At 40.6% G+C, this 12,765-nt stretch overlaps 1 protein-coding gene across 2 annotated transcripts in view; it reads left to right on the forward strand.

The window, feature by feature from the left end:
- Positions 1-7,151: 7,151 nt before the first annotated feature.
- Positions 7,152-12,765, forward strand: part of COPS4 (COP9 signalosome subunit 4) — a 42,527-nt gene continuing 36,913 nt past the window's right edge. For both annotated transcript variants that reach the window (XM_036279918.1, XM_036279935.1), the window contains exon 1: positions 7,152-7,806. In XM_036279918.1, the coding sequence (XP_036135811.1) occupies positions 7,733-7,806 (74 nt within the window). In that variant the 5' untranslated portion in view covers positions 7,152-7,732. The remainder of the gene's footprint in view (positions 7,807-12,765) is intronic.

Here is a 12,765-nt window from a genome sequence, read left to right on the forward strand (position 1 = left end):
ATAGATCTTACCTGTGACAAAATGTGCTCTGTGGCCAAAAAATGGCAGACCAACACCATAGTATTGATGTTACCTCAGAAAGTTAAAAATTGAACTGCCATTTGACCCAGTGATCCCACTTCAAGGGATATAACCTAAGAAGCCTGAAACACCAATCAGAAAGAATATATGTACCCCATGTTAATAGCAGTACTATTTACAATTGCTAAGATCTGGAAACAGTCCAAGTGTCCATCAATAGATGAGTGGATAAAAAAACTGTGGTACATATACACAATGGAATACTATGCAGCTATAAGAAAGATCTCTTATCCCTTGAGATGACATGGAGGGACCTGGAGAGTATTATCCTAAGCGAAACAAGTCAATCAGAGAAAGATAAATATCACATTATCTCACTTATTTGTGGAATATAATGAACAAAACAAACTGATGAATAAAGTAGACCCAGAGACATAGAAGTAGGGTACAGACTGACAAACCTCAGAAGGTGGTGGGGCATGGAAGAGATAAACCACAGAAACTACATGCATGTATGGGTAACCAATGGACATAGACAACAATGCTGGGGACGAGGGGGTGGGGGGCGGGGATCGGGAGGAGGGTGTCAATGGAAAAAAAAGGAGAAACATCTGTAACAAAAGTAAATTAATAAAGAAAATTTTTTAAAAAGAAAATAGGCTAAACTCACCTTAGAAAATAAAATGTGTCACACAGATTCAAGATCAAATATATCTGTGAAAAAAAAATGGCAGACCATGATTCAAGCTCACGTTGATGTCATGTTGATTTTACTAAAAAATGCAACCATCACATTCGGAAAACCTCTTGTGCTCAGCATCAACAGGCTGCCAAATCCGGAAGAAGGTGATGGAAACCATGACCTGAGAGGGGCAAATGACTTGAAAGGACGTTGCCAATATATTGATTCTAGATAGCATTGGAAAAAAACATAGAAAAAAGGTTTGCCAATCTATTTATCTGCCCATGATGTCTTGGCTAAAAAAGTCAAGTTCTGAAGAAGCCCACATTTGAAATGGGAGCTTTATGGTGAAGGTAACAGTTCTGAAACAACTTCTGGGTACGAGACAGCTGCTAAAGTTGAATGAGCTGGTGGATATGAGCCCCCAGTGAAGGAATCTGTTTAAAATCGAGACATTTAATCATGACAAATAGAAAGAATATATTTATGATTTTTTTAAAAAGAGGCACTAAGGGCCTGGCCGGTGTTGCTCAGTGGTTGAGCATTGACCCATGCACCAAGAGGTCGCCGGTTCGATTCCTGGTCAGGGCACGAGCCCAGGTTGTGGGCCTGATCCCCAGTTAGGGGCATGCAGGAGGCAGCCAATTGATGTTCTCTCTCATCGATGTTTCTATCTCTCCCTCTCTCTCTCTCTAATATCAATAAAGAAAAAATTTTTTTTTAAAGAGGCAATAAGGGCCCTGACCAGTTTGGCTCAGCGGTTAGAGCGTTGGCCAGAGGTCTGGAGAGACCCGGGTTTGGTTCCTGCTAAAGGCATGTACCTCGGTTGCAGTTTGTCCCCGGCCCTGGTTGGGTTGTGCGGGTGGCAACCACTTGATGTGTCCCTTTCATGTCGATGTTTCTCTCTCTCTCTCTCCTTCCCACTCTATCTGAAAAAATATCGAAAAAGGTCCTCATGTGAGGATGAAAAAAAAGAGGCAATAAGGGACTAAAGTGTCTAGAAGGGAGGAAATGGATGAATACCTGTTTTTATATATTATTACAGAAAAAGTGTTTGAGTCAGAAAAGGCAAGATAATCAGTTAAACTGAAAAGATGACATACTTTTCTTTGAGCCTGAATAACCTTTTTACATGAGTTAAATTGAAAAGAAAATGATACAGGACATGACAGAGCATAATAAAATTAGAAACACCCAGAATGAATGGCAGAACTCAGGAAAGAATTAGAAATAAAAATAACATTTTAGAAATGAAGACTACACTAGAAAGAATCTGAGAGTAAATGAAAATAGCAGCTAATGCCTTAGGAGAAATACTGAGTTAAAGGAAAGACATTTTTTTAAAAATAAAAATGATGTGAAAAATAGATTTTGAGGAAACGTGATTATTAAAGATAGGTAAAGAAAGTCTAACATATAGATAATAGTCGTTTTTAAAGAAAGAAACAGAATAGAACAAGTCCAAGAATATAATTGTTGAAAAAAATTGAAACTACATATTGAAAGAGCACATGATCTACCTGAGAATATTGACTGAGAATGACCAACACCAACACATAGTCTAGTAAAATTACTGAATGTTAAAGGGCAAAAAGTAGGGGGACATCTAGGTTAAAAAAAAAAAAAAAGTGTAGGTAATTTATCAGGGAAAGAAAATTAGATTCTCATGAGATTTTTTAGTAATTTTATGCCACGAGAAAATGGAATACCATACTTAAGATTCTCAAGAAAAGTGAATCAAGGTTTATTGTATCTAACAAAACTGATTTTTAAACATAAAACCACAAGATGTCACCAACATACAAGAATAGGCGAAAATATGGTTTCCATAAGTCCTTCCAGAGAAACCTATTAAATAACTAGCTTCAGTCCGGCTGGTGTGGCTCAGTGGTTGAGCGTCGACCCATGCACCAAGAGGTTACCGGTTCAATTCCCGGTCGGGACACAGGCCCAGGTTGTGGGCCTAATCCTCAGTGTGGGGCATGCAGGAGGCGACCAATCAATGTTTTCTCTCATTGATGTTTCTCTCTCTCTCTCTCTCTCTCTCTCTCTCACTTCCTCTCTCTCTAAAATCAGGAAGGAAGGAAGGAAGGAAGGAAGGAAGGAAGGAAGGAAGGAAGGAAGGAAGGAAGGAAGGAAGGAGCTTCAGACAACCAAGATGGCTAGAGAGAGAGAGCAATATAAGAGCTGATAATGAACATTAAATATGTAATACTTATAAAACTAAGATTAAATGAGGATTAAAAAGAAGAAAGTATTGTTTGTAATGGCTATATGTGCTCATAATATAGAAATAGCACAATTTTAAAATGAGAGGAAATGGGGAGAGGAATAGCAGGAAAATACTGAACTCTTTCCAGCAATCATACTGGAGGTAGTAGTATTAGTATTGTTATACTGAGGGTATTGGGTGTATAAAGGGGATGAATGAAATGAATAATTATGGAATATATGGATTCTATAATCTCCTATGTACCTGTGAACCAGGATTCTGGATGTGGAAGGAGCTACAGAGGTAATATAGAAGAGGTTAAGTAAAATCAGCTAAATTGGATTTGAAAGTATTAGTATGAACTCATGAGTTATTTTATTCTTCAAATATGTTGATATTTCCTAGTTCTGTTCTATGAAGAGCTCCCCAAATGAACAATACAGCGGCGATGAGAATCCCTTGCACTCAACTTGTTATCTGCAAGGAACAAGGACTTTTTGGAAGGTGGCTGATTTTGGGCTTAGGCCAGGAAATACACAAGATCACTCTAGAACAATTTTGTCACAAAGCACTAGTAACATGTGGAATAAATGTACAGTAAGGCTTAATGCTCAGAATGTAGCAGAATACATACAATCATCTATGTTCCTTTTTTCTTTTTCTTTTATATCTCTATATATCTATATCTATGATTCTTTACTGATTTTTTTTTTTTTTTTTTTTTGAGAGAGAGAGGAAGGGAGTGGGAGAGGGAGAAAGAAACGTCCATATGAAAGCAAAACATGGATTGGCTGCCTCCTGCATACTTCCTACGGGGAATTGAGCCTTCAACCCAGGCATGTACTTTGACCGGGAATCCAACCCACAAACTTTTAGTGCACCAGATGCCGCCCAACCAACTGAGCCATACAGAACAGGGCATCTATGCTCTTTTTTCCTTCTCTAGCAAGGCATACTTGCTAGAGAACAAGGCATACTTGGCTGGGAACATGGGACACAGAATGGAAGATGCACCAGGAAAAGGACCCCAGGATTAACACTTTTGCATATTTGTAGGGAGTTTGAGGGTGTAGAGACTACCTAGTTGAATATGTAAAAATGAGTGTACTGGCCAGGGAAATGGCCTTATTTGACAAGAGTTTAGTGAGAAGAGCTCCTATACGAGTATCGTTGATATCTTCTACAACAGGCCTACTCAAACTTTAATGTAAAAGAATTACTAGAAGGATTTTGTTAACAATTTTGATTCAGTAGGTCTGGGATCCAAGCTTTCACATAATGAAAAAGAGGTAGGATTTGTGCACTTCCCTTGAGTTAATCAGATGTGCTTATCTAACTTCTTGCTAAGCAACTGTATGATGGTAAGAATACGCTTCCAGTGCCATGCAGGTTTGTTTTTCATCACTACTATAAGCAAAACCTAATAATATGTAGCATCCTCTTAGAGTTTGGGCAGGGACGATGTGCAGTCCAGAAAGGGGAGGCCTTGTTATATATTAGTAAAATTACTGCCTACAATAACTAGGAAGGCAGAAAACGTCCCTCCCTAGCTTATAGCTCTAGTGGAGGTATCTGGAAAGAGCCAATTTGTATCTGTGGCTGCTTCCTTTTGGTTTCAGCGAGGTATTACAAGTAAAGTTTGCAAAAAATTTTTTATTGGTTTTAGAAAGGAAAGGAGAGAGAGAGATAGAAATGTCAATGAGAGAGAACAACACTGATTGGCCGCCTTCTGCATGTCCCCCACTGTGGATTTGGTCCACAGCCTGGGCATATGCCCTGACTAGAATTCGAACTGGCGACCTCTTGGTGCATGGGCCAACATTCAACCACTGAGCCACACCAGCCAGGTAATAAGTAGAGTTTGATGTCACGGTAATAAGGAGACAGAATGGGCAGAAATTCTGAGGTTTCACTAAGTTGAAAAAGCTAACTGCTTATGTACTCCTAAATAGCAGATGAGAAAACTTGGCTTAGAGATTTCTTATAGCCCATTAAGACTTTTCACACACACACACACACACACACACACACACACACCAGAAAACAAAGATAAGGTGAAGCAAAATCTATAAATTAATAGAGTTCTCTTTTCACTTAAGCCTATTGTTTCAGATTATTTCAAGGCTGCCATCATTAAAAAGATGTTAAGAATGGGTTAAAACCTACACAAAAAAATAACAACAAAACACAAAAAAGAATAAGTTTAGGGTGGAAGTAGGAAATAGAACAGGTTTAACAACTACTTCTAGAAACAATTTTGGGTGTAGTTACTGGCACCTAAAACTGTCTGCAAGCAAAGAAAGTTTACTGAATATTCAATAAAATTAAATTTTAATTCATTTATTTATTAATGATTTGAGAGAGAGAGAGAGAGAGAGAGAGAGAGAGAGAGATATGTTATTCTACTCATTTATGCATTCAATGGTTGATTCTTGTATATGCCCTGACTGAGGATCAAACCCTAAACCTTGGCGTGTGGGGACAATGCTCTAATCAACTGAACTAGCTGGCCAGGGCCGAAATTATATTAAAAAATAAAAATAAAGACGCTGAAAAACCTGGCCAACAAAAACCTCCAATTGTTCAAGCCCTAAATCATTTCCCCAAAGAGTGGATACTCTCCATCATCCAGTTAATCTGTATTCAGAGGACAAAGGTGGGCCCACAGAATAGAATAGACAATGGAGGTCCTCTGAAAGAGCAGAACTAGGGTTTAACCAAGGAACTTTCTTCACAACCAGGATAGTGGGTGTTCATGATTCCTACCCAGGATTCCACCATTTCTACTGACAAGTAATTGCTGTGTTTCCCAGTCTTTTTCAGAGTTTTAACTGTAGTTATCCTGTCCCTACTCTACTATTGTTTTGTATTACATCCATGGGCATGAGGTAGATCATTTGTTTTATACTATAAAATTTATAGTTTAAATGTCTCTTCACCATGAAAATCCACGGCCTGACCTGATGGAGAAGATTGTGTATTATCAGACATCCTGCATTTTGAGCTGACATAGAAACTAAATGGGAGCTCCAGCCAGGTAACTCAGGTTGGAGTATTATTCCAATAATCCAGGTTGTGGGTTCCATCCCTGGTCAGGGCACATACAAGAATCAACCAATGAATGCATATGTATGTGGAACAACAAATCGATGTTTTCTCTCTCTCAAATAAAAAAACAAAGCACAAATGAACTCTCTTCCTTAGGGGTGAGAGTATTCTGCAGGGAGGAGGGGGAGGGGGAGGGGGAGGGGGAGGGGAGGGGAGGGGAGGGGAGGGGAGGGGAGGGGAGGGGAGGGGAGGGGAGGGGAGGGGAGGGGAGGGGAGGGGAGGGGAGGGGAGGGGAGGGGAGGGGAGGGGAGGGGAGGGGAGGGGAGGGGAGGGGAGGGGGAAGAGGAGTGCGATACTTAGGCAGGAGAGGTACAGACTAGTAAAGACTGCTGATGATCCCTCTAAAACCATCCTTTCCTTTTTTTCTGGGCAAAAACTTGCCCAATTGGAAACAAAATTTCCAGTCTCACCGTTGCTAAGTAAGCATGGTCGTTTGACAAAGTTCTTGCCAATGGAGTGAGATTTTATTTGATGTGGGCAATTTCCACATCACTTTTTCAAAGTATTTCCTTATTCTCATCTTCTTCTGCCACCCCCACCCCCCAACACTGTTCCCATTAGAGGGAATATGCTAGTTTTCATATATCAAGATGGAAAAAGAAATTCAAAAGTTTGACATCCTTTGTTGGCAAGGCTGTAGAAAACTGCACTCCTACATATTTCTGGTAGAAAGGCAAAATCATACCACCCCTATAAAGTGTAATTTGGCAATATCTATAAAAATTATAAGTAAATCTCCCCCTTTGACTTCTTTCTTGGAATGTATTCTACCTATATACATATCAGATGATGTACGTACAAGGTTATTCATTGCAGCATTGGTTGATTAAAAACAACTTAAGTGTCTAAGGATTAAATAAACTATGGCATCCCCTCATTTTATGTAATACTCTCCAGCTCTAAAATAGAATGAGGGAGCTCTCTGGACTTACATGGTAAGATATCCAGAAAAAGTGAAAAAATCAAGAGCAGAATAATATGCTGTTATCTTTTGCGAAAGCAAGGATAAAAATTTACATTAATTTATTTTAGAAAGAAATTCTGTCAGGATACGTAAGTAATGAATACAATTACATATAAAGGTAAGATGACTGTGTAATTCTTCTTCCAAATGGTACAGTTTCTAGTGAAAGGGCTTGTTGTCAATAATTACTCCAGGACAACAGATGGAAAATGGCACTGTCCTGGACAAACTGGGATGTATGATCAACTCATAAAAAGTGTACAGAGTACGAGGGGGAGTGTGGACATTTTAAACTGTGTTTTACAAAAGTACCTGTGTGTGGTGAACTGGCGATCAAAATAACTCATTCTTTACCACAGGTAGTTTAAGAGCCGTCTTGAACGAAGAACGGTAAACCAGAGACATGAGACACGGAACTTAATGAATACGCGTTTTTTTTTTGCGTATCCGGAACTTACTGGAGTTGCACAACCCACCCTTCGAGAGTTCATCCACCAATCCAAAGTGGGAGCGTGCGAGTTTGAGCCTGTGGGAGAGGTCTGGGCGGGCCTCGGCCTTGAAGAGTGGAGCTTTGCGTCACTCAATCCTGGGGGCGGACCTAGCGCAGCCTCACACCCTCGGCGCTCTGGCCCACACAGATACGACTCTGTGGCATCTCGGGTTCCCTCTGGCTGCGCTCTGGAGGACTACACTCGTTTTCTTTTTGGTTGTGAGGCCCCGCAGCCTCAGCTGAGCTGGAAGAAAGATGGCGGCAGCCGTGCGACAAGATTTGGCCCAGCTCATGAATTCGAGCGGCTCTCATAAAGATCTGGCGGGCAAGTGAGTATTTCCGAGGGCCATGGGAGGGGAGGGGAGGAAAGCCACAGACTTGTTCTCCTTGGTTGACGGCGGCTTTCGGATGTGAGGCTAGTAGCCGGCCTGCGGATCAAGGGGGCGGGCCTGAGGTCGGTTGTGGAGGCAAATGTTGCAAGCCACGGAAAGCTGAAGAGGACGTTGTGCAGAGAGCCCTTGAGGCTATCGACCTGGGGTGACTGTCAACTTGTTCAGTCCTCGATAGCATCCTCCCTGGTCTCTTAAGATTCTGGAAGAGCGGTCTGTGGGACGACTGCTCCCACGGCCTTCTCAGCCTTTCCTGGTGCCTTTCCCCATTACTGGCTGGCCTCTCACACCGAATTCTGGCTTCTCTTTGGACTTAAAATTTTTTTTAATTGAGGGAAATTTATATTTTGGGACCCCGATGCAGAGTTTTTCAGGAAGATTGTTTCTTGAGGCTATTGGGAGTCGAGGAGGTATGGCCGCTATCATGTTGTCCAGAACCACTTGGACCATGTTCTTTCTGTGGGTCCTTGTGTTTTGGGTACTCTCCCCGCCACCAACTCTGAAGAAAAGCACGTGGACGGATGTGCTCACACCTGTGCTTGATCTTAGCCAAAAGGTCGAGAAACGATGATGATGTCCTCATAATGAGTCAGGATGTGTAGAGTAGTGCTGTTTTCATAAATCTGGATTGTTTGGCAATTTTGTTGCAATTAACGTAGAAGGCTTAGGTGCACTTTAAGTGAAAATTGTGACATGTGCCTGTCAACAGTGTTAATAGGTAGATATAAATATTGTCTTTTCTCTTAAATTTCACAGCGCTGTTCTTTTATAATGAACATGCATTCTGTTTACAGTATGCTTCTCAAATTGAACCCAATATTTACATTCTGACATCTGAGATCACTTTGATCTATATTAATGGGATAAATCCGCTCTTACCTGGACATTGAAACAATGTGTTTTATATAGGCTGTGCTGCCTTTTCTTTGGTGATAAATGTAATCTACTTTGATCAGTGAGAAGTTTTGCTGTGTATCTTGGGTTTTACTCCTTCGGCCATTTCCCCCTCAGGAAAATGGCAATAATTAGAGGACTTATTCTTGACTGGGACAAAATGAGAATGTGTGTGTACACACATTTATATCACACTTACATCACATAGTACCCGACTCTTAGGAAGTGCCATAAGCCCGGCTGGTGTGGCTCAATGGTTGAGCGTGGACCCATGCACCAAGAGGTCCCCATTAGATTCAGGGTTAGGGCACATGCCCAGGTTGTGGACCTGATTCCCAGTGGGGGGCATGCAGGAGGCAGCCAATGGATGTTCTTTCTCATCGATGTTTCTATCTCTCTCTCCCTTCCTCTCTCTCTAAAAATATATAAATAAATAAAAATTAAAAATCATTATAAAAAAAGTAAGTGCTATAAGATTATCTTTATTACTATTCTTATGAAACAGTTATTAATTACATACTGAGGTACTCTATGGGTTGGAAATAAGTGATTATGTCTTCATGGCTTTTTGCATGAATTTTTTTCATAGGTTTGGATGAAAGTAAAACTAGCTTATATTCCCCTTGTGCTTGCTTTTCTTTATGTTTTGTTGAAGAAAGTAAGTGCATTAGTTATCAGAATAGGTAGTTTTTATGTATTTGCAGATATCTGAAACTTAAGTTAAGCATTTACTTCCTTAGCTCTGAATTGCAGATAAACAGTAGTACTGTATTATTGTGTGCTTCAGTTATTTATTGCTGTGTAACAAACCAAAAGCTTAGTGGTATAAAACAACTATTATTTTTCAGGATTCTCTGGGTTAACTGGGCTATTTTGCTGGTCTTTCTGGCCTCACTCATACTAGTGCAGTAAGCTGGCAGCTCAGCTGGGGATGGTGGGCTAAAATGGACAGCCATACATCTCTGGCTGTTGGCTGGGTCTCTCTCTTTCTTCCACATGGTCTCTCATTCAATAGTTTAACTGAGGCTTCCTTATAGGACCAGGAGGGTGAGAATGGAAGCTGTAAGACCTCTTAAGGCTAGCCTTGGAAGTCTCACAACATCAGTTCTCAAGTATTGGTCAAAGTAATTCACAAGACCAGCCCAGATTCAAGAGTAGGGGAAATGAATTGACCTCTTTATGGAAGGACTGGCCAAACATTGCAAAGGGGCATGGTCAGAGGGAGGCATAATTCATTGGAGACCAATACTGTAACAATCTACCATATGGGTTATTGTGAAGATTAATTGAAATAATATGCTTGATAACTGATAGCCAGTACTTTTTGAAGAAAGTCTTGGCCTTGCCTGCAGGATATCTGGTCCTATCGGAGAAGAATGTGCCAGGATATTTATTTTTATAACAGAACAGTTTCTCCAGCTACAAGCTTTATGAGAGAAACACTCTTTATTTATTTATTTATTTATTTATTTATTTATTTATATATATATATTTTTTTGTTACAGATGTTTCTCCTTTTTTTCCCCATTGACACCCTCCTCCCCATTCCCCCCACCCTGTCCCCAGCTTTGTTGTCTGTGTCCATCGGTTATGCATACATGTATGTAAGTTCTATGGTTTAACTATCCTCCTCCCACCCCCTCTTCTGAGGGTTGTCAGTCTGTACCCTACTTCCATGTCTCTGGGTCTGCCCTGTTCCTCAGACTTATGTTCATTATATTCCACAAATAAGTGAGATCACGTGATATTTGTCTTTTGCTGTTTGGCTTATTTCCCTTATGATAATACTCTCCAGGTCCCTTCATGCCATCTCAAAGTATAAGAGATCTTTCTTTCTCACAGCTGCATACTACTCCATGGTGTATATGTACCACAACTTTTTAATCCATTCATCTACTGATGGACACTTGGGCTGTTTCCAGATCTTAATTATTGTAAATAGTGCTTCTATGAACATGGGGGTACATATATTCTTTCTGATTGGTGTTTCAGGCTTCTTAGTGTATATTCCTAGAAGTGGGATCACTGGGTCAAATGGCAATTCAATTTTTAATTTTTTGAGGTAACACCATATTGTTTTCCATAGTGGCTGCACCAGTCTGCATTCCCACCAGCAGTGTACTAGAGTCCCCTTTTCTCCACACCCTCACCAGCACTTGTTGTGTGATGGAGAGAAACACTCTTGAAATGTATCAGTATTTTTATTTTACTTTATTATTTATTTTTTTAATCCTCACCCGAGGACATTTTTTTGGTACTTTGTTCAGATAGAGTGGGAGGGAGAGAGAGAGAGAGAAACATCGACATGAAAGGAACACATCGAGTGGTTGCCACCCGCACGACCCAACCAGGGCCGGGGACAAACTGCAACTGAGGTACACGCCCTTAGCGGGAACCGAACCCGGGTCTCTCTGGACCGCAGGCAGACACTCTGACTGCTGAGCCAAACTGGCCAGGGCTATATCAGTATTTTTAGAGTGTGTTAGGAGCTGAGTAGCAAAGGGTTTCATATTAAGGAATGATGGAGAAAATGTTTCTAAAATATTGATACTATGTATTCCCAGCAATTAACAGGATATCTATGACAGAGTAGTCATTAAAGAAATATTGATTGATTAAATAAATGCTGGAAAGGTGCAGAGCTTAAATTTGAATCCAAATTTGTCTACTCTAAAAAGCACATTTTTAACCTATACTCCTTTTACTCCAAAACTTCAATTAAAAATGCTTTCCTGCTCAGCCAGTGTGGTTCAGTGGTTGAGCGTCGACCCATGCACCAAGAGGTTGCCAGTCCGATTCCCGGTCAGAGCACATGCCCAGGTTGTGGGCCTGATCCCCAGTGGGGGTGTGCAGGAGGTGGCCAATGGATGTTCTCTCTCATTGATGTTTCTATCTCTCTCTCCCTCTCCCTTCCTCTCTCTCTAAAATCAATCAAGAGTCTGGCCGGTATGGCGCAGTGGTTGAGTGTCGACCCATGCACCAAGAGGTCGGCCTGTTTGATTCCCGGTCAGGACACATGCCCAGGTTGTGGGCCTGATCCCCAGTGGGGGGCATGCAAGAGGCAGCCAACTGATGTTCTCTCTTATCGATGTTTCTGTCTTTCTCTCCCTCTCCTTTTCTCTCTAAAATCAATAAAGAAAAAAATAAAATAAAATCAATAAAGAAAAAAATGCATTCCTATAACTATGAATTAACACAGCAGTGTAAAATTGATATAATTGGCCATATGAAAAGTGTTTTTGCAAATTTTGTACATTGCTTTTGTGCATATATGCATTGTGTTTGTTTTCTCATATAAAGTTTTGGAAGAGGAGGAGCTCTTTGAAAGGAAACATTTGAGAAGATAGTCTGTCTTATTCACTCAGCTAAAATCGACTTGGTTTTTCAAAAGTCAGTTCAAAGGTTATTTCTTCCTAAAGCCTTCTGTGAACAACCACCAGTATACATTCGTACCCATCCACACACTGGACCTGGTTAGTTGCTTTTATGCCCAGTGGCATTCTATATATATATATATTTTACCTCTACCATAGAGGTTTGTTTCTAGGTAGTTGTTGAGTTAATCCTATAGAAATAGAACCTTTTATGTTTTTCTTTTCTTCCCAGTGCTGGGGTGTGGAGAGTACAGAGGAAGATATTGAACCTTTGGAGTCTAAACATTGCATTTTATAACAGCTGTTAGCCTGAAGAAAGGAAAGTATTGGCAGGCCTTTTAGCTGCCTTTGATTATTAGAAAAGCTGTTTTGCAGAAAAGAAAATAGATTCTTCTTCCTTAAAGAGGTAGACTTTGGATTAGAATGGAATAGAGCTGTCAAAAAATGAGGATACACACATGCGCGCGTGCGCACGCGATATGCTGTGTATAACCTTAAAGGCCCCTTCTAACTCAGATTCTCTGGTTCTTTGTTATTCCCACACCCTACAGTTTAGTGGTTCCCATCTCAAGAGTGACGTTCCCTAACATCTAGTGTTTGCTCTGCGCCAAGCGCAACTTTACTTACATTT

Source organism: Molossus molossus, unplaced genomic scaffold (genome assembly GCF_014108415.1).
Source record: "Molossus molossus isolate mMolMol1 unplaced genomic scaffold, mMolMol1.p scaffold_m16_p_1, whole genome shotgun sequence".
Lineage (NCBI taxonomy): Eukaryota > Metazoa > Chordata > Mammalia > Chiroptera > Molossidae > Molossus > Molossus molossus.